Consider the following 26,846-nt stretch of genomic DNA (forward strand, 5'->3'; position numbering starts at 1 on the left):
GAGATAGGTATGCAGATGTATACGCTAGCTAACTTCTACGCACCCAACACAGGTCAAATCGCATGGATACTGAAGGCCCAAGACATGCTGCAGCTGTTTGCAGAAGGGATAATAATACTAGGATCTAACCTCAATGTTACCCTAGTCCCGGATGTGGACTCCTCTACATTTAGGTCTCAGACCCCAGCTAAGCTCTTAAGCAAATTTAGAGCAAAGCTACAGGACCTGCATTTGGAAGATGTCTGGAGACTTGGTAAACTGCCCACGAGAGACTACACTTACCACTCTATCCCTTATAACTCGTTCCAATGCTTAGACTATATATTTGTTTCAGCCTCTCCTCTCTCTCTCTTCTCTTCAGCCCAAATAGGCCCAATCACCATCTCAGATCATGCCCCATGTTCAGCGATATGCCATTTTTCACAACTTCCCCGTGGAGAATGGATATGGAGACTGAATGAGTCTCTTTTGGATTCGGAAGCTAGACACTTCAAGGTCAGACAACAACTTCAATGGTTTTGTTAAGACAATTTCTCCCCCCAAACATCTCCATCTCTATTAAGGGAGACCCACAAGGCCTATATAAAAGAGGAGTGCAGGTGGCGATAGGCTCGAGGGATAAGACGGAGACAACAAAAAATAGACCGCCTCTTAGATCAAATAGCAAACATTGAGCGACTCAATAAAGACTCCTTCTTGCAGAGTAGAACATGTCCTATTCTTGTCCGCAATTGCAGTTCTATGGGGGTGCCGGCCGGGTGTATTGCGGATTCTTACTGGAGGATTTCGGTAGGCTATCCAATTTTAAAGTAAATGTAACCAAATCAGGAGGTACTTAATGTCTCTATTCCAGTGAGAGAGGTAACAATAGCTAAACAACACTTTCCCTACCCCTGGGCATCTACATCACTCAAATATTTGGGGATCCAGCTACCAAGTAGACTAGCAGACCTCTATAAGCTCAACTATCTCCCCCTCTTAACTGAACTGAAACATCTTTTGGAAGAATATGATTTCCCTTACATCTCGTGGATGGGTCGCAAAAACTTATTGAAAACATATATAATACCCTATAAAATCTTATATACGCTGTCAATGGCCCCCATGCATCTGCCTGCAACTTTCTTTAGTACTATCAGAGCCACTATTTCTAGATTCTTGTGGAAAGGGTGTAAACCCAGACTACCTTATACTTTACAGGTGAAGAGAAGAGAACACGGAGGGCTGGGCCTACCGGACATCTTGTCTTATTACAAAGCCATTCACCTAAACAGATGGATATAACTACTCAAACCCAGCAAGCAGGGAGGATATTAATCAATAATAATAAAAAAAGGATTTTTGTGATTTAAATCAGATTTTTTTAATATAAAAATTTTTGGGAGGAAAATATACCATCCAAACGTTATTCCATCATGAAATAAAGATTAGTTTTTTTAATTATGTAGAATAAGGCTGTATATGTTTAATTTTTTGGGTAAATAAATTCCATTAATCCATTCACAATGTCATGCTCTTCCAGAGGTTTTTGTAAGATTATTGGGCAGTTTCTCTGCCTACAAGTTATTATCACAGATGCTTGGTTTACTTTTACAGTTCTCAAAACTGAATTTGACTCAGCAGAGATCACATGCCTCTTCTTCACAGCAAAAATGTTATGACATGTCATGAACAGAGTTGAGAAAAAGACCTTAATCCTAACTTCTACAAACCTATGAATACAGAATCAACCTAATCAAACTAATATGAAAAGTTGTCATTCTAAAAATCTTCATCTACTTGCATATTATAAGTTATACCAGCAAGAATTAGTCTTTATGTAGAAAACTATGATTTAAATCAAGCCTTACTGACTAGTGATTTAAATCAGTTTGATTTAAATCAAATCCACCCTGCCAGCAAGCAATTAGTTATGGAAGTTATTGCTCAGCAGTCCCTGGGTTCCGATCTGTTCAAAACCCTTTGGATGCCAAAGGCCAGCATTATTAAGCAACCTGATTTTGACCCACTATTAAGGGGCACATGCGCAGTTTGGCTATCCTTGAGAGATGTCATGGCTCCTACTCCATCCCCTCAAGCTTAATTCCAATAGTTCTCACAAACCTAGACTCCCCATACTCTGACCTCTGGGAAAGCCTCATCCACTTCCAGATAATGGATTTGTTCCACTCGGACAAAGTTCCACCTCCTGAGACACTCCAGGCTTCCGTACATCTCACCTCTCTCCATATCGCACATTTCCAAAGAGTAACCAAGAGATTTGTGAAAACTTTTTCCTTAAAGCGACAACTAAAATAATTTGAGATGGCCTTCTCTACATCATCCCCGCTCTGGAGGAAGGTGGGAAGGCTCTATTCCTTAATTCTATCCCCTGCAACTCTCTCGAGACTTGCTTTTATTTCTTCATGGGAGAAGGAGCTAAACAAATCTGTCGGATGAGGAGGTGTGAGCAATGGTCAACTCATCCCATGGATTTTCCCGATGTGTAAGACTATAGGAAAATTACTATAAATTACTAACACGCTGGTACAGAACCCCAGAGTTTTTATTTGCTCATAAACTTCCATCTGACAAAAATTTTGGGAGATGTAGGGATCACGTGGGCTCCTTCTCCCACATATGGTTCACATGCCCTCTTATCACACCATATTGGAGTCCGATTGAGAGGACCATCCAGTCAGTCATATTAGCTAGAGCAAGCTCAACTTATAAGCCTTCCAAGAACAACTTACTTACCCATTTACTGGCAGCTGCCAAAGCCTTAATCCCATTGCACTGGCTTAGCCAATCCCCACCATCTCATGGGTAATGGGTAGCAAAAGCGAACCAGATTTGTCGATTTGAACTTACTAGCATGATTAACAGAAAGAGAGAGATATCTTAAAGTGTGGTCTCCCTGGCGGAGATCTCAAGATAGGCCAACACCATAACTGTGTAATCCTCACACACACACACACATTTTCCCTTACTCTATCTTCCCACATATGGATCTCAGATTGCGCATGCTGTTATTTAAACTCAATGTTATGAGTCATCACTTTAGGAATGTATGTGATAGCATTGGACTTGACGAGCTGCATCTGGTACCTTTCTTTTTCTACCTTTTATTGCAAAAATTTGATGACACATTGTTCTGGCATAAATAAATAAAGAATTATATATACACATGCAGCACATTACTGGGCCAGAGCATTGCAGAGCTGCAGAGACGACCGGTGAACAATGGAGACGGAACCCAATGGCGAGAAGGAGGCAAGTATGAACCCCAACGAGGGTCAATCACTCTTTGAGGTCTTTTTAAGCCCTGGATAACCACTTTAAACAACATGAAATACAAACTCTAAATGCATACAGCCAAGCTTATAAACCTATAACTACCAAACAACTTCAACACACAGGACATTTAAGTGTACCTGAACTGGCGTATCCGTGGCAATCCAAGGAATCTGACTGGAGTCCTTAACTTGTCTTTCTCGAGTTATGGCTCCAAGTGTGTTTACAGAATGTGCTATGGGTTTGTCTTCAGCTTTAACATTATTCTGGGTTCTGTTTTCTGAATTCCATAATACCTGACCTACTGACTGGATCAAAGATCCCTGAGTAGATACATCCGGGGTGTTCCAGGCAAGGGGGCTTGAAGTTTCACTTGAAGAATCTGGTTTGTAGCTGGTTACTTGACTGCCTGTAAACCCAGTTGAGGCTGCCCAAGTTTCTGACTGAGAATTGCTGAAGGGGGAAGCTTTCACAAAAACATGTGAAATGTTAACAAATTACAGAATTTATATATACGTAACATAACATACAGGAAAACATTGAAGAAACTATAACAGCAGGGTCGCATCGATGATAAGTACTTACATCCAGATTCTTCTGGGGTGGCGTTTTTATCAGCATCTTTCTGAAGGTCCCAGGTCACTCTCTTTATCTGAAGTTTGGATTTTGAGATAGACGATGAAGCTGCTTCCTCAAGGTCATCAGACTTGATGTCTTCCACAGTGGTGTTCCCGTTATTTGTGGTCTTTTCATCAATGTGGTTTCCAGCTGCTCCGTCACCTGAATTTTCATCATCTTGTAGAAACGGTATGACTGCCTTTTCAGAGAAGTTTATTATAGCAGGCTCCTAGAAGATATAAAAAAGGGAGACTCTAGACGATCTGACCAATACTTCTCAAACAGGTATGGGCATCTAATGGTAAGAGAAAATAGGCGTATATAGAAGTTTGAGTAAATTTATAGCTTAAAGGGGTTGTCCCACAAAAAATATTCTACAGTTTTCAAACCAGCACCTGGATCTGAATACTTTTGAAATTGCATGTAATTAAACATTTAGCATAGCCAATGAGTTATTCGATAAAAATGCATCTGTATAGCGCCACATGATGTTTTTTTTTCTTATTTTTCTTTCTCCTGCTCACTGAGAAGGCCGCACATGCTCAGTTTCATCCTTCAACTGCCTCCTGAGCTGTGATAGGGAGAGCTGAGACACACCTCCTGAGCTGTGATAGGGAGAGCATGGACACGCCTCCTGAGCTGTGATAGGGAGAGCATGGACACGCCCCCTGAGCTGCAGCAGAAAAGACACTCCCCAGAGCAGTCAGCTTGATATAAATCTAGCAGAACAATGAATAGGGAGATCTCTGGATCATGTGACGTACAGGGCTGGTTTAGGCTTTGTTAGAAAAATACTGTCATGTACTATATAAGTGATGGCTAACCTTGGCACTCCAGCTGTGGTGAAACTACGACTCCCAGCATGCTCCATTTATTTCTATAGAGTTCTGAGAGCAGCCAAGCAAGGAGGGCATCTTGGGAGTTGTAGTTTTACCACAGTAGAGTGCCAAGGTTAGCCATCACTGTACTATAGGATGTCTGATTTTCTTTTCTTACATTAGTCATGGGATAACCCCTTTAAAGGGGTTGTGTCACTTCAAACATTGGTGGCATAACACTAAGATAAAATGTCAGATAGGTGAAGGTTCCAGAGCTGGGACCTGCACCTAACTCTAGAAGGGGGGCCCCCAAAGTGAACAAGAGCGCAATGCGAATATATGGTGGAAGTTGTAGTTTCACAGTAGATGAAGTGCCAAAGGTTGCTGATCCCTGCTGTAGTGTTTCACTTGCAGCTTTATCATGTCCCAAATACAAATTAAAGAGTTTGTCCCAAAAGGACACCTTCCTTTCTAACTGCTGCCACCAAGTTGGAGAGCCAAGTGTAGTATGTAAATACTGTATGGACCATGTAATCCCATAATATTACATTCAAACAGAAGTTGAGGGTTGACCCGTTGGTTAGAGAATTGCTAAAAGACTGACTATACTGCTTCAATATATTTTTTAAAGGGAACCTGTCACTAGGTTTTTGTAGACTAGACCACCAGTATGCCATCATATCAAAAAGTGTTTGAAACGTGTCCCTGTGCAAAGTCTAGTCGTAGCATTAGGTATAAAAAGAAGATATAGTACAGAGCATGCGACATATAAACTACCAGAAAAGAGCCCAGAGAAACAGAACTCATCATCTATGGGCACTGCAGCTTACTCAAATTGTCACTTCAAAGAACTTATGTGAGTATGTTGTAATTTGCCAGCAATGAAGACTGGACTATCGGTGATTTACACTGGCTACTGGTATTTAGAAGTCAATTTGTCCTAAACCAGTGAGCTATGCAGATCCAAAGTTAAAATATTTAGGTTACAACATTGCTATAAAAATGCGCAAACTCAGTGTAGAGCAACCTATAATAACCCCTCAAAAAATGCCAACTCACTGGAAACAGGTACACCTACAGCGAAACAAAGGAGTCCTTAAACGGCAATATATGCAAAAATAGAAATACATTTTATTGAATACATAAATATAAAAACATGGAGATCACAAGACACACAAAATATGTGATACCTCCAAGCGGACAGTGTATACATAAGCCTGCAAGCGTAAAGTGAGCTCATAGAGAGAGAGAGCCTGAGAATGTCTATATACTAAACAGGCCTACAAAAGCAGGAACCAATCAAAGGTTTATGATAGCGCCCACATTAGGTAAAGTTATGCATATAGTGCAACTACAGCTTACCCATAATGTTGCATGCGGTCCTCCTTGTGGCAACAGCAATTTTATGGGTAAGCTGTAGTTACACTATATGCATATACTTTACCTAATGTGGGTGCTATCATAAACCTTTGATTTGTTCCTGCTTTTGTAAGGCTGTATACTTGTTGCACTTGATAACTGTTTAGTATATAGACACTCACAGGCTCTCTCTCTCTCTATGTGCTCACTTTACATTTACTGGCTTATGTATACTCTGTCCGCTTGGAGGGATCATATATTTTGTGTGTCTTGTGATCTCCAAGTTTTTATATTTAGGTATTCAATAAAATAAATTTTTGCATATATTGCCGTTTAAGGACTCCTTTGTTTCGCTGTAGGTTTATATGCAGATCCAGAGGTGGGGCCCACATGTATCAGACTTTTAGGGCACATCCTGTGGATATGCCATAAATGACCACTATTAGAATACTCCTTTGAGTTACACCATTTACCTTAAAGTCCCCTTCTCTCTTCATCATTATAGCCTCTTCAAGATCCACATCATCTGGGCTGGCAGCCTCCACCGAGCACACGTCGTCAGAAAGTTCATTTAATAGAAAATCATCTAAGTGGGAAGGTGACCACTGAAGATCATCATCCTCCTTATTGACAGTTAGAACAGCAGTAGACAAGGAATGATCCCCACAAGATGGCGGTGGACTAGGAGACTTTGGACTAGCAGGCTCTGTGCCAGTAGACAACAATGAAGCTTGGGGACTAACCACAGATGTAGCTAGCAAGTCGTTTAAAGGAGAAGATTCCTTTGGAGAAGGGGGTTCTGGGATGTCTTCATTATTGTTTTCAGGAACCAAGGAATCCAAAAGAGATGGAGACCAGGGTGGGCTTTCGGGTTCCATCTTAACTTCCTCATCACAATCAGATAGCTCAACATCTTTTTCCTCTTCAATGGAAATGTTACTTTCCAAGTACTGGAATGCATGTCTTTCATGGACTTCTTCTTTGGGTATAAGAAGCATGGACCTTTTTGTCTCTTGAACAATTGTGGGGGACTCAGATTTAAAGCTAACTGTACACATTATAGTTGTTTCATTGTCATTTGGGGACAAGACAATGTGTCTAGTTATCTCTTGGTCTTGAAACGTGGGAGATTTGTCCCTTGACTTGTGAGTTTTAATCTCCTTAGTCAATGGTTGTGACCTTGTTTTTTGCTTTTCCCGGTCTTCCTTGGACTTCTTCTTCTCTTTCACTTTAGAAGTGCTTTCTTTGTTGGAATAGCTCTTGTCACTTTTGTGCTTCCTCTTTTTTTCTTTTTCAGGACTAACAGATCGACGACTGGCAGATTCACTCCTCGAATCACGCTTCTTCTTCTTTTTCTTCTTAATGTTACAAATCCTGTGGGACGAGCTACTCCGACTGCTAGATCTGGACCTTCTTCTTTCTCTAGACTCGTAGTTCTTCTTTTTCTTTTCTTTCTTTTTCTCTTTTTGACGCTTCTTCTTGGAACGTTCACAGCTTCCAGAGCTTGACCTGTCACTACGTGATCGCTTTACCTTATGTGACTTTGATTTGAGTTTTCTCTCTTTTTCTTCTGCAGACCAAGATGCAGATCTTGGCTCTTGTTCTCGGGACCTTGTTCTAGATCTCGACCTTGAGCATGGCTTTGGTTCCTCCTTAACTGTGATTTTCTTTTTCTGTAGTTCTATGCTATGACTAATGGATAAAGAGCAGGACTCCAAGGGTTCCTCTTCCTCCCACACCACTCTACCACCTGCAGTACTATGGTGAAAAGTTCTGTTTGGAAGTACATCTGGCTCAGTTTTAATAGAAATTTTAGGCTGATCTTCTACATCAAAATGGAAGCCGCGAGTACCACCTGCCGTGAGATCAGATGTAATTTTTAGTCCAGACAATGGACAGGTTATTCTAAAAGGAATATGTTCAGTTATTTCTTCCTTAATTTCCTTTTTAATCTCATTATCCATTTTAAGTGTAGGGGGAGACTCTGAGCTTACATTTTCTGGACTTCTCCTTTCTTGTGACTCTTTGTTGGTGGGTGACTGCCCAGAAAAGTCAGGCCCAAGTTTAGATATACCAACTCTACTAGAGTGGGTGGTGAACTTAAAGCTCCGAAATGCTCCCACTTTCACACCAGTAGATGGAGCTGTAGCAGTGTTCTCAGTGGATGTGGAGGGTATCGGGGGTGTGGCAGGCCTTTCTGGACTGCTATTTTGCGACCCTGAATCTGAACCTGTTGGCTCAAAAGGATCATAAATTTCATTTTTAATAGTTTTTTCTTGTTTGATATTTGAAGGGTAAAGCGGTGTAGCCCTTTGTTGCGTTTTTCCTTCTGATGTGCGGAAAGGGTCTTTAGCACTAGGACTGAATTGTCTACAAGAATTACTTGAACTGCCACTTATTGTTATTCTAAGCCCTCCTCCTGAATCTGAGGAACCCGCATTCCTCGATGAGTTCGAAAGAGGTGCTTTACTGTTGCTTGAGGCTGTATGACTAGATGAAATTCCACCACAGGGTCTTGAAGGTGTTTGAGATTCTTGGCGAGTGCTTTTTTCTGTATTTTCTGATGTAGGAAACCTGCCTAACTGCTTACTCTCACCTCGTCCAGTTAGCTGGTTTACAAGAGGCCTTGGAAGGCTAGCATTTGCACTGCTGCTGGCAGAGGACTCCAAACGTTTTCTGCCTTCACTATTGGGACTGATGTTGGTCTCCTTTTTGATCTTTGGTATCCGAGGAAATTCAGAAATGTCCAGTCTTTTAGCACATGGCCTGATCGGATGCTTGACCTCTGGTGGTTTTGGAGGGATTGGATCATTTAAGTTGGCTGACTCTGGATTGCGAAGTGTTCCATTCATACGAAGCGGGTCAGCTCCCTTTGATGTTAGACGTCCAGCAGACTGCACTTGGACAACCCGTGGGGTAAAAGCATTCTTCAATCGGAAAGGAGAAATCCCAAGCATTAAAGAGTCGGGCACAGATAATCTATCCATGCTTATAGAAGAGGATGATGCAGGAGGTGGCGAAGGTGAAGGGGACAGGGAGTATAGATCAGATGAAGGAAAAATGAGATGTGGTTGCTGTACAACAGGTTTCCATGTATTCGGTGAGGAGGAGATTGTTGGGGACCCTGAGTGAGATGGGCTTGGTTCCTTTAGGCCAGCTGGTGTTATTTCTTCCCTAGAGTTCTGTGATGAAATTTCACCTAAAAATAATTTAAAAAAGGTTATCAAAAGCTCACAAAATTTTAGCAATATACCCTAGAAAACGCTATACTATGACTTAACAAGCACAGAATAAGGACTTAGCATTAAAGGGAACCTGTCACCAAAAAATTCAATGTAAGCCACAGGCAGCATGTTATAGAGTAGGAGGAACTGAGCAGTTTGATATATAGTTTTATGGAAAAAGATTCAATAAAAGGCTCCATTCAGACGTCCGTAGAATGGGTCCGCATCCGGAACAGGTGCGGACCCATTCATTCTCTAAGGGTCCGGAAGAGATGCAGAGAGCATACTATGTGCTCTCTGCATCCGCATTTCCGGAGTACGGCCCGATCTTCCGGTACGCAGCTCCGCAAGAAAATAGAGCATGCCCTATCCTTGTCTGCAATTACGGACAAGAATAGGCATTTCTATGGGGGTGCCGGCCAGGTGTATTGCGGATCCACAATGCACTACGGACGTCTGAATGGAGCCTTTATCGTGTTTTCCTCATTTAAATTTCTGCACGTTCTGGGCTTTGAAGACAAGGAGGCTGATAGTCCTATTAGTGACTGATAGCCTGCTATCTATGACTGTGCATACAGAGATAGCTGTCATTCACTGATAGGACTGCCTCCCTGACTTCATAGCCCAGAAATGTAAATAAAATACAATTTATACTGAATTTTTCCCATAAATCTATACATCAATCTGCTCAGCTCCTCCTGCTCTATAACATGGTATCTGTAGCTCAGATACCATGTTCAACCTGAATGGTTCCCTTTAAATACCTGCCACCTCACAGTTACCTTTCCTTCTCCCCCACACCCTATGAGACCAAACATATGTGCACAATTTCTAACAGATGGATTTAGGCATTTCAGACAAAAACTGAACCTCAGTGACTATATTCACTATTGAGTTCCTGACCGCCATTGGACACAGACTTGGTTTGTGTTGAGGGAAGCGTTTTAAATAAATAAATATATATATATATATATATATATATATATATATATATATATATATATATATATATATTACACATACACACACATACACACAGTACAGACCAAAAGTTTGGACACACCTTCTCATTTAAAGAGTTTTCTTTATTTTCATGACTATGAAAATTGTAGATTCACACTGAAGGCATCAAAACTATGAATTAACACATGTGGAATTATATACATAACAAAAAAGTGTGAAACAACTGAAAATATGTAATATTCTAGGTTCTTCAAAGTAGCCACCTTTTGCTTTGATTACTGCTTAGCACACTCGTGGCATTCTCTTGATGAGCTTCAAGAGGTAGTCACCTGAAATGGTCTTCCAACAGTCTTGAAGGAGTTCCCAGAGATGCTTAGCACTTGTTGGCCCTTTTGCCTTCACTCTGCGGTCCAGATCACCCCAAACCATCTCGACTGGGTTCAGGTCCGGTGACTGTGGAGGTCAGGTCATCTGGCGCAGCACCCCATCACTCACCTTCATGGTCAAATAGCCCTTACACAGCCTGAAGGTGTGTTTGGGGTCATTGTCCTGTTGAAAAATAAATGATGGTCCAACTAAACGCAAACCAGATGGAATAGCATGCCGCTGCAAGATGCTGTGGTAGCCATGCTGGTTCAGTATGCCTTCAATTTTGAATAAATCCCCAACAGTGTCACCAGCAAAGCACCCCCACACCATCACACCTCCTCCTCCATGCTTCACGGTGGGAACCAGGCATGTAGAGTCCATCCGTTCACCTTTTCTGCGTCGCACAAAGACCCGGTGGTTGGAACCAAAGATCTCAAATTTGGACTCATCAGACCAAAGCACAGATTTCCACTGGTCTAATGTCCATTCCTTGTGTTCTTTAGCCCAAACAAGTCTCTTCTGCTTGTTGCCTGTCCTTAGCAGTGGTTTCCTAGCAGATATTCTACCACGAAGGCCTGATTCACACAGTCTCCTCTTAACAGTTGTTCTAGAGATGTGTCTGCTGCTAGAACTCTGTGGCATTGACCTGGTCTCTAATCTGAGCTGCTGTTAACCTGCGATTTCTGAGGCTGGTGACTCGGATGAACTTATCCTCCGCAGCAGAGGTGACTCTTGGTCTTCCTTTCCTGGGGCGGTCCGCATGTGAGCCAGTTTCTTTGTAGCGCTTGATGGTTTTTGTGACTGCACTTGGGGACACTTTCAAAGTTTTCCCAATTTTTCGGACTGACTGACCTTCATTTCTTAAAGTAATGATGGCCACTCGTTTTTCTTTACTTAGCTGCTTTTTTCTTGCCATAATACAAATTCTAACAGTCTATTCAGTAGGACTATCAGCTGTGTATCCACCTGACTTCTCCACAACGCAACTGATGGTCCCAACCCCATTTATAAGGAAAGAAATCCCACTTATTAAACCTGACAGGGCACACCTGTGAAGTGAAAACCATTTCAGGGGACTGCCTCTTGAAGCTCATCAAGAGAATGCCAAGAGTGTGCAAAGCAGTAATCAAAGCAAAAGGTGGCTACTTTGAAGAACCTAGAATATGACATATTTTCAGTTGTTTCACACTTTTTTGTTATGTATATAATTCCACATGTGTTAATTCATAGTTTTGATGCCTTCAGTGTGAATCTACAATTTTCAGTCATGAAAATAAAGAAAACTCTTTGAATGAGAAGGTGTGTCCAAACTTTTGGTCTGTACTGTATATAAGTGTTAATTAAACTAGAGACGTGTAGTGTGTTAATAAATACCTTGTATTTAAGCACAGCGTGTAGTCTTTTTGTTACTAGACGACTCACACCTATTTATGAATATTAATCATTGAGATTACCCTAAATTTAAAACATTTATATCCTCCTTCACCAGTTTGTTCGGTTAGATGTGGAAAAAAGGAGATTTTTGTATAACTTACCAGTTAAATCTCTTTCTCGCTCTTCCTTGGGGGACACAGACCTTGGGTATAGCTCCGCTCCCTAGGAGGCGTGACACTAAGTAAAACTGTTAAGCCCCTCCTCCATCAGCTATACCCTCAGCCTGGAGATAGAGGCTACCAGTTGCGTGTCCAAGTAGTGAAAGGATAACAACCAATAACGGAAACAACCAGCCAGCAACCCAACGGGGCGCCAGACCATAACCCTGTAACCAAACACAGAAGGGTGGGTGCTGTGTCCCCCAAGGAAGAGCGAGAAAGAGATTTAACTGGTAAGTTATACAAAAATCTCCTTTTCTCGCCCATTTTCCTTGGGGGACACAGACCTTGGGACGTTCAAGAGCAGTCCAAGAAGGGAGGGACCACAAACCCAAGGCGGAACACCACCAGAGCATCAGGAAACCGCTGCCTGCAAAACCAGGCGGCCCAAAGCAGCATCCGCTGATGCATGCGTATGCACCCTATAGAACTTTGTGAAAGTGTGCAGAGAGGACCAAGTGGCTGCTTTGCACAACTGTTCAGCCGAGGCCCGATGCCTCTGCGCCCAGGAAGCTCCGACTGCTCTGGTGGAATGAGCAGTGACGCCGAAAGGCGGAGGTCTGCCCTTGGCTCGATAAGCCTCAGACACCGCCAGTTTAATGAAACGGGCAATAGCCACCTTGGAGACCGCCAACCCTCTGCGCGAACCCTCCGGAACCACAAACAGGGAGTCCGTGCGCCGAAAGGACCCGGTGACCCCCAAGTAAATCCTCAACGCCCTGACCACATCCAGACGGTGCAGTTCCCGTTCTCTGGGGTGGGAAGGAGAGGGACAGAGCGACGGAAGGACGATGTCCTCATTGATGTGAAAGGCGGAGACCACCTTTGGCAGGAAAGTCGGGACAGGCCGAAGCACAACCTTATCCTGGTGGAAGATCAGGAAAGGTTCGGAGCAAGAAAGAGCCGCTAACTCAGACACCCGTCGGAGAGACGTGATGGCCACAAGAAAGATGACCTTGCAGGACAGAAGGCGAAGGGAGACCTCCCGTAAAGGCTCGAAGGGGGCTGATTGGAGCGCCGAGAGCACCACACTCAGGTCCCAGGAAGGAACTGGAGGGCGGTACGGCGGAACAGAGTGAGCCACCCCTTGTAAGAAGGTCTTAATTGGCCCTAGAGGGGCCAGGGGACGCTGGAGAAGAATAGACAGCGCCGAAATCTGACCCTTCAGAGAACTGAGGCACAGCCCCAGGTCCAGACCCGATTGGAGGAAGGACAGGATTGTGGGAAGAGAAAACCGGAGAGGTGGGATGCTCCGGGACTCACAGAACCCCAGATAGGACCTCCAAACCCGATAGTAGATCCTAGAGGATACGGGCTTACGAGCCCGGATCATGGTGCGGACTACGTCCGCGGAGAAACCCCGTCGCGTTAAGACGGCGGTCTCAATAGCCACGCCGTCAAACGTAGCGAGTCTAAATGCTCGTGGAAGATCGGTCCCTGAGAGAGAAGGTCTTCCCTGGAGGGCAGTGGCCACGGTGCGTCTGCCAACAGCAACATTAGGTCGGCGTACCAAGTCCGGCGGGGCCAATCCGGGGCGATTAGAATCGCGGGAACGCCCTCTGCCGCGATCCTCCGAAGAACCCGTGGCAGGAGGGGAAAAGGAGGAAAGACGTACAGAAGGGAGAATTCGCGCCACGGAAGGACGAGCGCGTCGGCGCCGTATGCCTTCGGGTCCCGTGCCCTGGCCAGGTATAGGGGGACCTTGTGGTTGAATTTGGAGGCCATGAGGTCCACGTCGGGGCGACCCCAGCGAAGACAAAGGGCTTCGAACACCTCTGGGTGCAGGGACCATTCTCCCGGGTCGATGGTGGACCGGCTGAGGAAATCCGCCGCCCAGTTGTCCACCCCCGGGATGTAAATCGCAGATAAGGCCGGCACGTGCGTCTCCGCCCAGAGGAGAATGAGGGTCACCTCTTGCATCGCTGCAGCGCTGCGAGTGCCTCCCTGATGGTTTATGTATGCCACAGCCGTGGCATTGTCCGATTGGATCCGAACAGGGTGGCCCCTCAGCAGATGGGTCCAGTGTCTGAGGGACAGAAGAATCGCCCTCAGTTCCAGAATATTGATTGGAAGTCTGGACTCCGATAGAGACCAAACGCCCTGGACGGACCGGGGAGGGAAAACCCCCCCCCCACCCCCGTAAGCTGGCATCTGTGGTAATCACCAGCCAGTTCAGTGGAAGGAAGGACTTCCCCAAGAGGGATATGCAACCACCAGCCGAGGGAAGCCCGAGCCAGGGGAGGCAGAAGAAAGGTCCTGTCCAGACTCCTCGGTGATTTGTCCCAGGCCGACAGAATTGCCCTCTGAAAGGTGCGGGATCGGAATTGTGCGAACGGCACCGCTTCGAAACAGGCAACCATCTGTCCCAACAACCGCATGCTGGATCTGAGGGAAGGGCGGTGATGACGGAGGAGACTGCGAACCGACCCGCGAAGGGCCAGACGCTTGTCCGACGGAAGGCGGACCTCCGCCAACTCTGTATCCAGGAGCATCCCCAGGAAGATCAGCCGTCTGGAGGGGGTAAGGGAAGATTTGGGGTGGTTGATAATCCAACCGAACCGCGTCAGGGTCTCCAGAGTGAGTTCCACACTGCGGGATGTCTGAGAGAAGGAGGGTGCCTTGACCAGGATGTCGTCCAAGTATGGGAGAAGAAAAACACTTCTTGAACGTAGAAGGGCCAAGACAGGGGCCAGGACCTTGGTGAACACTCGAGGAGCCGTCGCCAGACCAAAGGGAAGGGTGACGAATTGGAAGTGATCGTCCCCCACCGCGAAGCGCAGGAAGCGGTGATGACATGGAGCAACCGGAACGTGGAGGTATGCATCCTGAATGTCGATTGAGGCCATGAAATCCCCTCTTTCCAGGGAGGCCACTGCGGACCTGAGAGACTCCATCCGGAATCTCTGCAGTCGGAGAAAACGGTTCAGGCGTTTTAGGTCCAAGATCGGACGCACTGAGCCTTCCTTCTTGGGAACCACAAAGAGGTTCGAGTAGAACCCCCTGAACCTTTCCGTCGGAGGCACGGGGGCGACGACACCCTTGTCCATTAGAGAGTGAATGGCCGCGAAGAAGGCGGCCACTCGTACGGGATCTCGCGGAGGACGGGATCGGAAGAAACGGTCTGGCGGAATGGATGCAAATTCGATTTTGTATCCGCAAGATACAATCTCGAGCGCCCATGCGTCTGAGATGTGGGCCCGCCATACGTTCCTGAATAGGAGAAGGCGGCCCCCCACGCGGGTGGGTGGGGGCGCACCTTCAGGCAGAGGGCTGCTGGCCTGTGGGAGCCCGTGCAGGCTGGGACTTGCGCCAGGTAGGTTGCGTCCGAAAAAAACGGCTTCTTGCGTCTATCCTGGGCTGGGCCAGAGGAAGAAGAACTGGCCGCGGGTCTAGACCCGGTGGGCTTGCGAAAGGACCGAAAACGGGACGAACCAGCGCGACCACGGGGGGCGCCCATTGGCCTGGACTGGGGGAGGTGAGTACTCTTCCCACCCGTGGCCTCTGATATAAGTTCGTCCAGACGGGTTCCGAAAAGGCGGGAACCCGTGAATGGTAGGCCGGCCAAAGAGCGTTTGGAAGCGGCGTCCGCCGCCCAAACCTTCAGCCAGAGTTCCCTCCTGACAGAAACTGCCAGGGCAGAGGAACGGGCAATCAGGGCACCCGCATCAAGGGAGGCCTCACAGACGAATTTTCCGGCCTGAACAATTAGTTGGGCTAAGGAACGGAGGTCCTGAACAGGGACGTCCGACCCTAACTCCCGTTCCAGTTGCAAACCCCATTCAGAGACCGCTTTGCCAACCCAGGCGGAGGCAAAGACCGGTCTAAGGGCCGAACCAGAGGCAGTAAATATGGCCTTGGAGAGGGATTCCGTACGACGGTCCTCAACAGACTGGAGGGAAGATCCGTCCTGTACAGGAATAGTAGTGCTTTTGGACAGGCGAGCCACGGGAGGATCAACCTTAGGCGGGGATGTCCACGTGGTCACAGAATCCGCTGGAAAGGGATAACAAATGTCCAGCTTTTTGGGTGTAATAAAGCGGACGTTAGGCCGAGTCCAAGCCTTGGATACCACAGAAGAAAAATCAGCGTGTATGGGAAAAAACCTTGGAGGTCCTGTTTGGGGCGGAGAAAGGACACGCCGGCCTGTTCAGAGCTGGGGGGGTCATCGTGTAGCTGAAAGGTATCACGGATGCTAGTGACAAGATGCCCCACCGCGGACGCCAATTTGGACGGAAGCTCTGAGTCCATGTCCACGTCCGAATCCGCCAGTTCTCCCTCAGAAAGCGTATCCCTTTGAGAGGATAGACTTGACTGAGCTCGCACGCATGGCGGAGAGAGCGAAGCATCTGGAGAAGATGTGCGCTCAACCCTTGAACGTTTCTGAGTATGCCGGGCCCTGGAAGATTCGCTGGGAGGCAGGGAACCAGTGGGGGCGGCAGAAACGGTAGTCCCAGCGGGTGCGACAGGGATTGTGGCAGCCTGCGGGAGAGGCGGTCTATCCACGAGACGGCCCACTACGTGTGTAAGGCTTTCCACCGCCTGAGACAGAGACCTAGCCCAGTCAGGGGGTTCAGAGGCACCGGGGGGCGCAGCGGGAAGCAGGCCCTGCACCGGGGCCTGACATGCAAGGCAATGCGGCCCAGATTGCCCACGCGGAAAAAGTTCCTTACAGGCGGTACAGGCATGGTACCAGGGTTTGGGGGCACCCGTGGGATCTGACATGCTGAAGTGTGGTTGTACTCTAATATAGAGACCACAAAGGGTTATAGCAGCTATGACCAGGAGGGTTAGGAGAGGGTTAACTGTCCTACCAGTGCCTCAGAAGAACGTCAGGAGATGGCCCAGATCAGCAGCAGCAGAGAAGCAGTGAACAGCAGTGAGCAGCAGAGAGCGCCCACAGAAGCCGAGCGATGTACACAGGAGGTTAGAGTCCCCCACCGTGTCCCAGCTTCCTGTCAGGAGTGAGGAAGCGCGGGAAACCTCAGCAGAAAGCGCGGGGAACAAGCTCCGCCCCCTCCAGCGCTTGAAATGTCTCCTGTGAAGGAGAACGTAGCTCCGCCCCCAAAATGACGCGCGCGTAAGCCCCGCCCCCTGCCGGGACCGCTAAGCCCCGCCCCCCGTTCTCGGCGGGAAGGGGGGGGGGTGAAAAATGGAGTCAGCCCCGAATGAGGGGGAGGGGGAGGGGGGGGGGGGAGAAAGATAGCAGCGTGGGGGGGGAACGGCGTGGGGGTGCTGAGGATGCTGCTGTGCTGCATTGTCCTGCAGATGAGCGCTCAGAATGAGCGACCACGGGTGCCCCCCTTACCCAGAGGGGTAGATGCTGCAGATAGGGACGGGGTATGGGCTGGAATAGCCATCTCACCGTCCGACGTCTTTACCCTCAGTCCTTTCCAGCAGGGTCGCCCCTTCAGCCACTGGCACCGCAGTGGCAGGAAGCTGGAAGAGGGGCTTGGCGTGCGGGCGACCCCCTAGCTGGCGGGATGTAGGGGAGCCATTGCTGCCCAGATCCTCCTATTGCTTCTGTGGGGGAGGCAGCAGTGCAGATAAGTTGGCACTGGCGCAGCTCAACCCCGGGAGAGCAGAGAGGTCTAATGCGTCTCTGGTATCCCTAGGAAAAAATAAAATAACAAAATTAGAAGAAAAAGTAAAAATAACAAGGAGAAAACAGCCCTGCAGTAGCAGGGAGTGTCTTGCCTCCTTGGACACTAAGCTAAAACTGGTAGCCTCTATCTCCAGGCTGAGGGTATAGCTGATGGAGGAGGGGCTTAACAGTTTTACTTAGTGTCACGCCTCCTAGGGAGCTGAGCTATACCCAAGGTCTGTGTCCCCCAAGGAAAATGGGCGAGAAAACTGATCTGTATAGTACCCCTACATCAACTCATCATATACACCTAAAACCCAGACCTTAAAATCCAAATGCAATGCCTTGTTTCAGCTTTTGTGGCTGAATCAAATAAACAGAACTGGTGAAAAATATTCTATCTGGGGGATCTGACAGCTGAGGCCTCAGTACTCTAATATCTTGTGAATGGGTAGTTAATGTTCTTGGTGGGAGAAGCTCTTCAATGACATATATATATATATATAGATATATATTGCATAGCGTTTACACCAAAAAAATTGGATTTTTTGTACTCACCGTAAAATCCTTTTCTCGTAGTAGGCATTGGGGGACACAGCACCATGGGTATATGTCCAACTACCACTAGGAGGCACTAGACACAAAAAGTGTTGGCTCCTCCCAGGTGGGCTATACCCTCTCCACAGGCACGAGGCTATTCAGTTTGTACCAAAAGCAGTAGGAGAGAGAAGAAAAGCAAGGAACCAACAACTCCCGTACCGGGAAAGATCAAGAGACCAGCCCGGAGAAGCGGAAGTAAAAACATAGGGTGGGATCTGTGTCCCCCAATGCCTACTACGAGAAAAGGATTTTACGGTGAGTACAAAAAATCCAATTTTCTCGTGCATGGCATTGGGGGACACAGCACCATGGGACGTCCCAAAGCAGTCCCTGAGGGTGGGAAAAGAAGAGACGTGCCACCGGCTGGGCATACAGGTGCAGGAGAATGTGACCATGTGACCCAACAGGAAAAAACACGGAATGGGCAAGAGGTCTCATAACAAGGAAGAAACCTCAGAAGAAGCAGGGAAGACTGCCAGCACCCCAGGACAAATGTCTGGAAGAAAATCCCAAATGCAAGAAGGTGGCAAAAGGGAACCAAGCGCAGCCAAGGGCTGGAGAAAAAAATTAGGACAGCACTGCGTGTTGGATCGACCCAACGCCCTACATTGTCTCAGACCCATAAACCTGTGGCCATCCCCTGAAAGGCCAGGGGAGAAAAGAAACAGGGAAGCACTGGAAACCAAACGAGTGAGGGAAGCCATAGCAAGGCTCACATGTGAAGGGAGAGGGACTCCCCTCACCGCAAGGCCAGGTGAAGAAGCCAAGCGCCCCATGTAAAGGCGAAAACCCAAGGCTGCTAGAGGAAACTGCCAACCCTTGGAGAAGGAGGGGGTTGTAGGTAAAAGCCAGGAACAAAGAACGATCGCTCCTGCGTCCCCAAAAACAGGAAACGAGGCACAAGCCTCCGAAAACAAGATAGCACTGTAAAGCGCAAGACCAGAGGAAACTCTGGGCATGTGAAGTATCATGGAAAAAAGGAACCAGAGACAGGCCCAGGCAACCTTGGCAGGAACACACTGGACTGACAGACATGGGAGTAGAAGAAGAGCACTCCAAACAGCCTAAGGAGGAAGGGGTCTACAACAGGAGGAGGTCCCTCCCGAAGGAGACCATACGGTGGAATTGCAAACCGTAGCACCAAACCACTCAATACCAGGTACTTTACGTGGGAGGATGGAAAAAAAGACAAATCCCAAGAGGACCTCAAATGAACAGGGACAGGGACTCCAGAAAGGAGTACCCAGATGGGGTCACAAGGAACCAGGAGCTGAACCACCGGAAGACAACGCAAGCCAGCATATCCAGGAAAGGCGAAAAGAAACCGCCATAGGGGAAGGGACATTGGCCATGGACAACTAGCCGCACCAAAAACATTGACCAGCAAACCGTAAACATTGTCCCAGAGAGGGCAAGTACAGCAGCTCGGAGGTACCACAAAACGACAGACATCGATATGCATAAGGAATGCAGAAGTCGCCATGAAAAAACCGGGGTAGCCTACATAGAAATGTAGAAACCAGCTGCGACCGGCATACAGAAAACTTCCAGGGGGGAGAAAGTACCAGACAGGTGCAGACGACAGCAAGGTCCAAGAGGACTGCCCCTTCGCCATGTAGCACAACTAAGCAGAAAATACAAGGGAATACCGAAAACACCTGGACCCAGAAGGAACTACGGGGCCCTGTCCGATACCAGAGCAATCAGCTGAAAATTCAGACAGGTGTGTGTGGCGCTCAGAGGTCCTGTCCTTGACCCGTCAGGGAGGACGTCCAGCAATGATAAAAGCCGTGGACCCAGAAGGATACCGTGAGGCGGACATCCAGCGATGACCGAAAACCACTGCCGCGGCCGATGCTCACCAGCTACATGTCCAAACAAGGTAGAAGATCCAGTGGAGATCCTTGTACTACACCAGGAATGGCCCGCTCAGCAATAGGAAACAATGTGAGTACTCCCCTATAACATGGGGTAACGCGGAGCACAGCATACCGTAGGACCTTAAAGAGAAAGCAAGAGCAACTCTAGCACAAAGGCCAACAACCACCTGGCCATGGAGTAGGAGGTTGAATGAGGACCACCCGCCGGACCAGACAGATCAGTCATATACTGGAGCTACCAGAAGCAGCACTAGACCGATAAGGTGGGGGATGGGCTGACCCACCCCTGCCAGATATGGTAACCATGCACATGCTGAACAAGGGTGACCTGGTGCTGACAGTGCCTTGAGCGGCACAAGGAGACCAATGAGGACGACAGTAACGGAGTGGCAGACGTATGGAAGAACCAAACGGATGGAACCAACATCTGCAGCACAGATTAGAACCCGTGGGCAGAAAACACCTAGTAAGAAAGAAACTGTCTGGGCCACAGATCGCACCACAGGGCCCAGCACTTGGGGTACTACAAACACACGCCTAAAATAAAGGTAAAGTGGCTGCATGTTGCCGACCAAGGAGAGTGGAAACATAGCCACAGCATCTGGGGATGCGACAGCATTCGGAGGGTACAGGTACACAACCTGTAAAGTAGAAATATGGCTGTGAAGAGGAACTTCATTTAAGATCGAAGCAATGTGGCCGCATGGTGCACCCCAGACCCAGAGAGGTGCAACAGCAACTGCGTTAACAATGGAACCCATAGGGCCGCACGGTACCACAAAGAACAAGACAGGTGCACACTACAATCAGGTAGGTGCAATGGCAACAGAAACAGGGCCGCATAGTACACCATAGAAGCCAGACAGGTGTAACGGCTGCAGCATCAAAGACGGTTCAGGAACTCTACCTATGAAGGAAGTAAGATGGCTGTTTGGTGCACACTATGATGAGGTAGGTGCAATGGCCACGGCAACTGGAGGAGGCCTCAAAATCTCGTCCTGTAAGGGAGAGAAAATGCCACATGGTACACCATAAAGCCGGACAGGAGGAACGGCTACCACATCCGGAGATGGTGCAGGTACTCTACCTGTTAAGGGATCAAGGTGGCAGGGAACAGACAGGTGTAACTGAACCGGACAGGGGCAACTCTATGGCAATAGAAAGTGGCCTCTATATCTCGCCCGTAGGGAGAAATGTTGCCGCCTGGAAGACAATAGAGCCCGCCAGGGGTATCGACCACAGCACCGGAGATGGCGTAGGTACTCTACCTATGAAGGGAGCAAAATGGCTGGGAATAGACAGGTGCAATTTCAACGGCAATTAAAGGCGGCCTGTAAATCTCGCCAGAAAGGGAGAAATAGTGCCGCACGGAACACCATAGCGCCAGCCAGGGGAATTGGCTACAGCATCAGGAGATGGCGTAGATACTCTACCTATGACGGGAGCAAAGTGGCTGGGAACAGACAGGTGCAATTGCAACGGCAATCGAAGCGGCCTGTACATCTCGCCCGGAAGGGAGAAATAGTGCTGTATGGAACACCCCAGAGCCAGCCAGGAGTAATGGCTTCAGCATCTGGAGTAGGTGTAGGTACACTACCTATGAAAAGGGGCAAGGCAGCTGTACAATTGCTCTTAACTCCCCAACCTACAGGAGGCGATAGCCGAGCTAACCGCTTGCCCAGAACAGGAACCCCCTGTAATGAGGTAGAGTGGCGAACACCACCACCAGGATGGGGACCCTGTGGAAACACTCTCAAATATGTAGAGGATAGCCCCTGGTATAGGGGAACCAGGAAGGCTTGTCAGGGACAGCCTATGGCAGTGGTGCAGGCATCCCCCTGTTAAGGAGAAGGCGTACGTATCAGAGACACCGCGTAGGTGACTCAGTATGCTAAACACGGGGACGGCTGCCTTACCTGTGCGGTTGAATACCTGTGTGGTCAGGGGAGCACCATCCGAAAATCCACTAGAGGGGATACCAACCCTGGGTAGGAAAGGTTCCTCCGTCCACATTCGTCTTGACCTCCCAGAGGGCTTCTGTATGGAGGAAGACCGCCTGATGCTCTGTTCCGAGGGAATCGGCGCAGAGGTGTCCCCAGAGGCAACGGATGGGGTGACAGGAAGGATTCGTCACCAGCCTCAGGCCTGTCCTGGGGGGGATCCGAGGATGCCGAGGAGGGGTGGTACCCCGTTGAGACCACCCGAGGGAGTACCGTGAGCTACCCCTAGCCGAACCCGGGTGCAGGTACCCCTAACTGAGCGTGCCCCATCTGCAGGGAGGACCCTGGGAGGGCAGAGGTGGCCGCAATTTGGATTGGTAGCGGCCAGCGACACCGCCAGGGAGAGGCGGTCAAGGTTCCCATGGCATTGACACGGAGGGAGCCCATTCATGGGGGACCGACACAAAGGGATTGTTCGGGGAAAGGATCTGGGAAGAGGTACTGCACCCAGCAGGGACAGGCTGACCGCACGGCAGCCATTGTTAGACCCAGAGAGGTGCAGACAGCGGACGCACGTGAAAACACGTGGCGACCGAGGAGAGGCTGGGAGAGGAGATGCTCAAAAAGCAGCCAGCAGAGGCTGTCTATCCTGACCCGGACGCCCTGTTCCCCCAAAGAGGCGCTGCAGCAGCTTGTCCCCCCAAAAGAGGTGGTCAGTAGGGCTGCAGGGGACATAAAGCAATTGAGGGGAGGGAAGGGGTTAACCACCCCCTTCAGCAGAAAAAACACGTTAGCCCAGGAAAGGGTGAAGAGATAGCCCCTCCCAAGGGCCGGGCGGGGCTCAGAAAAGCCCGGGAAGCAAGGAGGAGGGGCCGGGAAGATTGCGGCCTAGCAGGGCCCAAAAGCCGGGGCCTCGATTTATAAGGCGGCCGGGAATGGAGCGAGGGGGGCGGGGCGAACCGCGGCCGACAGAGGGCCCACCGAATCATAAAAATAGGTGAGGAGGGTAGGGGGGGAGAAGCGACACCTAGGGACAGGTGGATCAGGGCAAACGGAGCACCTGGGAGCCGGGAACGGGCCACAGAAGATGAGGCCTAGTCCCGGCAGAAGCCGGGGACTAAAGTAGCGGAGAAGCCAGGGAGAAGACTGTGTGGCCAGGGAGGAGAGAAAAGACCAACCAAGGGGGAAGAGAAGGGAGGGAAACAAGAATATAACCCCCCCCAGAAAAAAGGGGGGGTTGGCTAGGGGGAAGATGGAGGCTCCCCAGGACCCCCAGCTAAGGTGGATCCCATCCCCCTGGCCACAGGAGGGAACCTAACCCTGGGGCAGGGACACAGGGGAGTATACTCACCATCAGATATACTCACCATCCGATGTCTTCGGGCGCAGCAGGGTCACCCCTTCGGCAGACTCAACACGGAAACCGTGGGAATGCCGGCAAGCCACTGCGGATGCAGTCCGTGGGGACTGGGTGACCGGCGATGGTACCGAAGTACGCGCCCGCAGGGGGGCAACTAAAGTGGAACACGATGGAGCCCCAGCCTGCAGCAGGTATAACGGTGGAGAACACCGAGACCTGCGGAAGAGAGAAAAAAGAAAAGAATAAAAATAAAAAACAGCAGAACCTGCAAAAAAGCAGGACAGGTCTGCCTCCTACGGACACTAGACTAAAACTGAATAGCCTCGTGCCTGTGGAGAGGGTATAGCCCACCTGGGAGGAGCCAACACTTTTTGTGTCTAGTGCCTCCTAGTGGTAGTTGGACATATACCCATGGTGCTGTGTCCCCCAATGCCATGCACGAGAAAGAAACACCTCAGCATAAATGTCTCACCAGATTTCTTGGCTGTCAAAGATCCATCTCGACTGATCACAATATCAGAACTCTTCATCATGAGCATGCTCTGCCCAGAGAGGATACTTCCCAGGAGATCCGGCACAGGTTCTGCAACTGAATCAGAAGCTAAGGGGGGTGCTCTGCCTCTGAAGAACACATAATAAGAAAAAAATTAAATTGACACTACAGCTTATGGCATTAACCAATATACATACAATGTACATACCAATTCTCATGCCAAGTTACATATATTCAACATCACCCATCAAGCAAAGCAAGATACACACAGGAGTCACATTATTATAACCACCATTATTATGGGGTACTTGGAAGTCTTGGTTATGATCTTCAAAGCAATGTCGGACACTTCTAACATGTGACATGTCGCATTGTCTTGCTAAAAGATCCTATCTGTTCCACTACATACAATCAGTATTGATGGGTGTACGTGATCTGCAAGGATGGATTTGTACCCAGATTGGTTAAGACTGGGCCAGGAATGCCATGAAAACATTCCTCAGACCATAACTCTGCCAACATCAGCTTGTGTTCTTCCAACAATGATTGTGGGGTGTTTGTTTTCTGATGTTTCTCACCTGACTCGCCAACGTCCATCCGGTCTATGAAATGGAAAATGCAACTGAATTGAGAAAGCAACCCTCTACCAATCCGTGGAGGTCCAATTCTGACGATACAGCCGCGAAAATTGAAGCCTTTACTGACGATGCATATTTGTTAGCAGAGGTGCTCTGACCATATGTCTGCTTTCGAGCCCTATACGCAGTAGAATTCGCTGAACTGTTTTAGACACACCTCTGGTAGCCCCTGTTCATTTTAGGGGTGAGCTGCTCCACCGTAGCATGTCTGTCCGCCATCGTGCACCTTCATAGGAGTTGTTCCCCTCACATATCAATGGCTCGTGGTGCTCCACTGTTTCCATGTTGTTTATTCACTTTGGTGACATTTGTCCAAATCACCATACACTTTCACCATAGCAGTATGCGGAGAGTTAACAAACTGCGCAGTTTCAGAGATACCGTCACTAGTGATGAGCGAAGCGAACTTCAGATGTTACATCCGAAGTCGCTTTGTTCAAAACTTCGGATTAATACTGTACGGAGGTCCATCTCCATAAAGTATTAGAATGTATGGGCTCCAATGAGCCAAAGTTAGTTATTCGCAAAGTTGAAACCACTTTAAAACTTGAAACTGAATTTGCCTTCGGTACAAGTCAGAACCAAAGCAGAATTCAGTGTTAAGTGTGGTTTCCACTTTAAAAATCAATTACCGTAACTATTCAACAAAGTCATGCGCGACTTCGTGAATAACTAACTTCGGCTCATCGGAGCCCATGCATTCTAATACTGTACGGAGACAGATCTCTGTACAGTATTAATCCAAAGTTATGAACGAAGCAACTTTCGGATGTAACATCTGACTGTTACCCTTGACCCGAAAGTCAATAGTCATCCCTTTTCACAACTGTGATAAATCACTCCTTTTACCCATGACAGCAATGAGGGATATGGGAGCAGACAGCATATCCACACCTTGTATACCCAACATGCCGGATCATGCTGCCAGTGTCGAAAGTAGGAAGTAACCATAATAATGTGACTCGACCGTGTATACACAGTATATTTCCAATACAGATTTTATTTTCTCATACCGTGAAAGTCCAACAGAGATGGGCCTTGCAACTGGTTGATGTGACCTCAAGGCAGAGCGAGAGAGGACCCTCCGCTTAGCAGTCAGTGGAGATGAGAGATTACTGATCTGATCATCATTACTGTCGAAAACAGAAACATGGAGCAAATTCTTACATTCAACAGTATACTGACAGTTTTTAAATATTAACTATTACAGAGTGCTGGCTTGGCCATCTCCGGTAGTCCCATAGAAATGAATGCAGAGCATGGTGCACATGCCTGGTGTGCTCTCCTTTACTTTCAGGGGACCCGCACCTATCTGACATTGATGACATATCTTAGTGATATGCCCTCCAATGCCTCAAATGAGACAACCCCTTTAAAATGGCCCTCCAGGCTCCACTTTACTAAGGCTCATTGGTCTCACTATATGTGTGGTAGTTACCCGAAAATCCCATTTCTCACTGACTGTTTAGTTATCTGTACTTTTTAAAGGGGTAGAGCAGTGGGTTAATACTGATGACCTATTCTCAGGATAGGTCATCAATATCAGAAGTTTGAAAGAATAGCAGCGTGGACGCTACTCCCTCTTCAAAGTTAGGCTACTTTCACACTCGCGTTTGGTGCGGATCTGTCATGGATCTGCACAGACGGATCCGTTCAGATAATACAACCGTCTGCATCCGTTCAGAACGGATCCGTTTGCATTATCTTTAACATAGCCAAGACGGATCCGTCTTGAACATCATTGAAAGTCAATGGAGCACGGATCAGTTTTCTATTGCGTCATAGAAAACTGATCTGTCCCCATTGACTTATATTGTGTGTCAGGACAGATCCGTTTGGCTCAGTTTTGTCAGACGGACACCAAAACGCTGCAAGCAGTATATTGGTGTCTGCCTCCAAAGCGGAATGGAGGCAGGACGGAGCCAAACTGGTGCATTCTGAGCAGATCCTTTTCCATTCAGAATGCATTAAGGGCAAAACTGATCCGTTTTGGACCGCTTGTGAGAGCCCTGAACGGATCTCACAAACGGAAAGCCAAAACGCCAGTGTGAAAGTAGCCTTACCTGTTTGTTGTCTCTTTTGTAGAGGCGGCCCATTCAAGTGAATGGGGCTAACCTAGGTAGGGGGTGAGCAGCAAC

The 26,846-nt window shown here is 48.1% G+C and overlaps 1 protein-coding gene across 4 annotated transcripts in view; it reads right to left on the reverse strand.

Annotated features, from left to right (window-relative positions):
- Positions 1-26,846, reverse strand: part of PHRF1 (PHD and ring finger domains 1) — an 80,942-nt gene that overhangs the window by 8,754 nt on the left and 45,342 nt on the right. For all 4 annotated transcript variants that reach the window (XM_044270964.1, XM_044270963.1, XM_044270965.1 and 1 more), the window contains 5 exons: positions 25,722-25,841; positions 24,050-24,198; positions 6,542-9,267; positions 3,859-4,120; positions 3,414-3,739 (listed from right to left, as the gene is read on the reverse strand). In XM_044270964.1, the coding sequence (XP_044126899.1) occupies positions 3,414-3,739; positions 3,859-4,120; positions 6,542-9,267; positions 24,050-24,198; positions 25,722-25,841 (3,583 nt within the window). The remainder of the gene's footprint in view (positions 1-3,413; positions 3,740-3,858; positions 4,121-6,541; positions 9,268-24,049; positions 24,199-25,721; positions 25,842-26,846) is intronic.

The sequence above is a fragment of the Bufo gargarizans genome, chromosome 10 (genome assembly GCF_014858855.1).
Source record: "Bufo gargarizans isolate SCDJY-AF-19 chromosome 10, ASM1485885v1, whole genome shotgun sequence".
Taxonomy (NCBI): domain Eukaryota; kingdom Metazoa; phylum Chordata; class Amphibia; order Anura; family Bufonidae; genus Bufo; species Bufo gargarizans.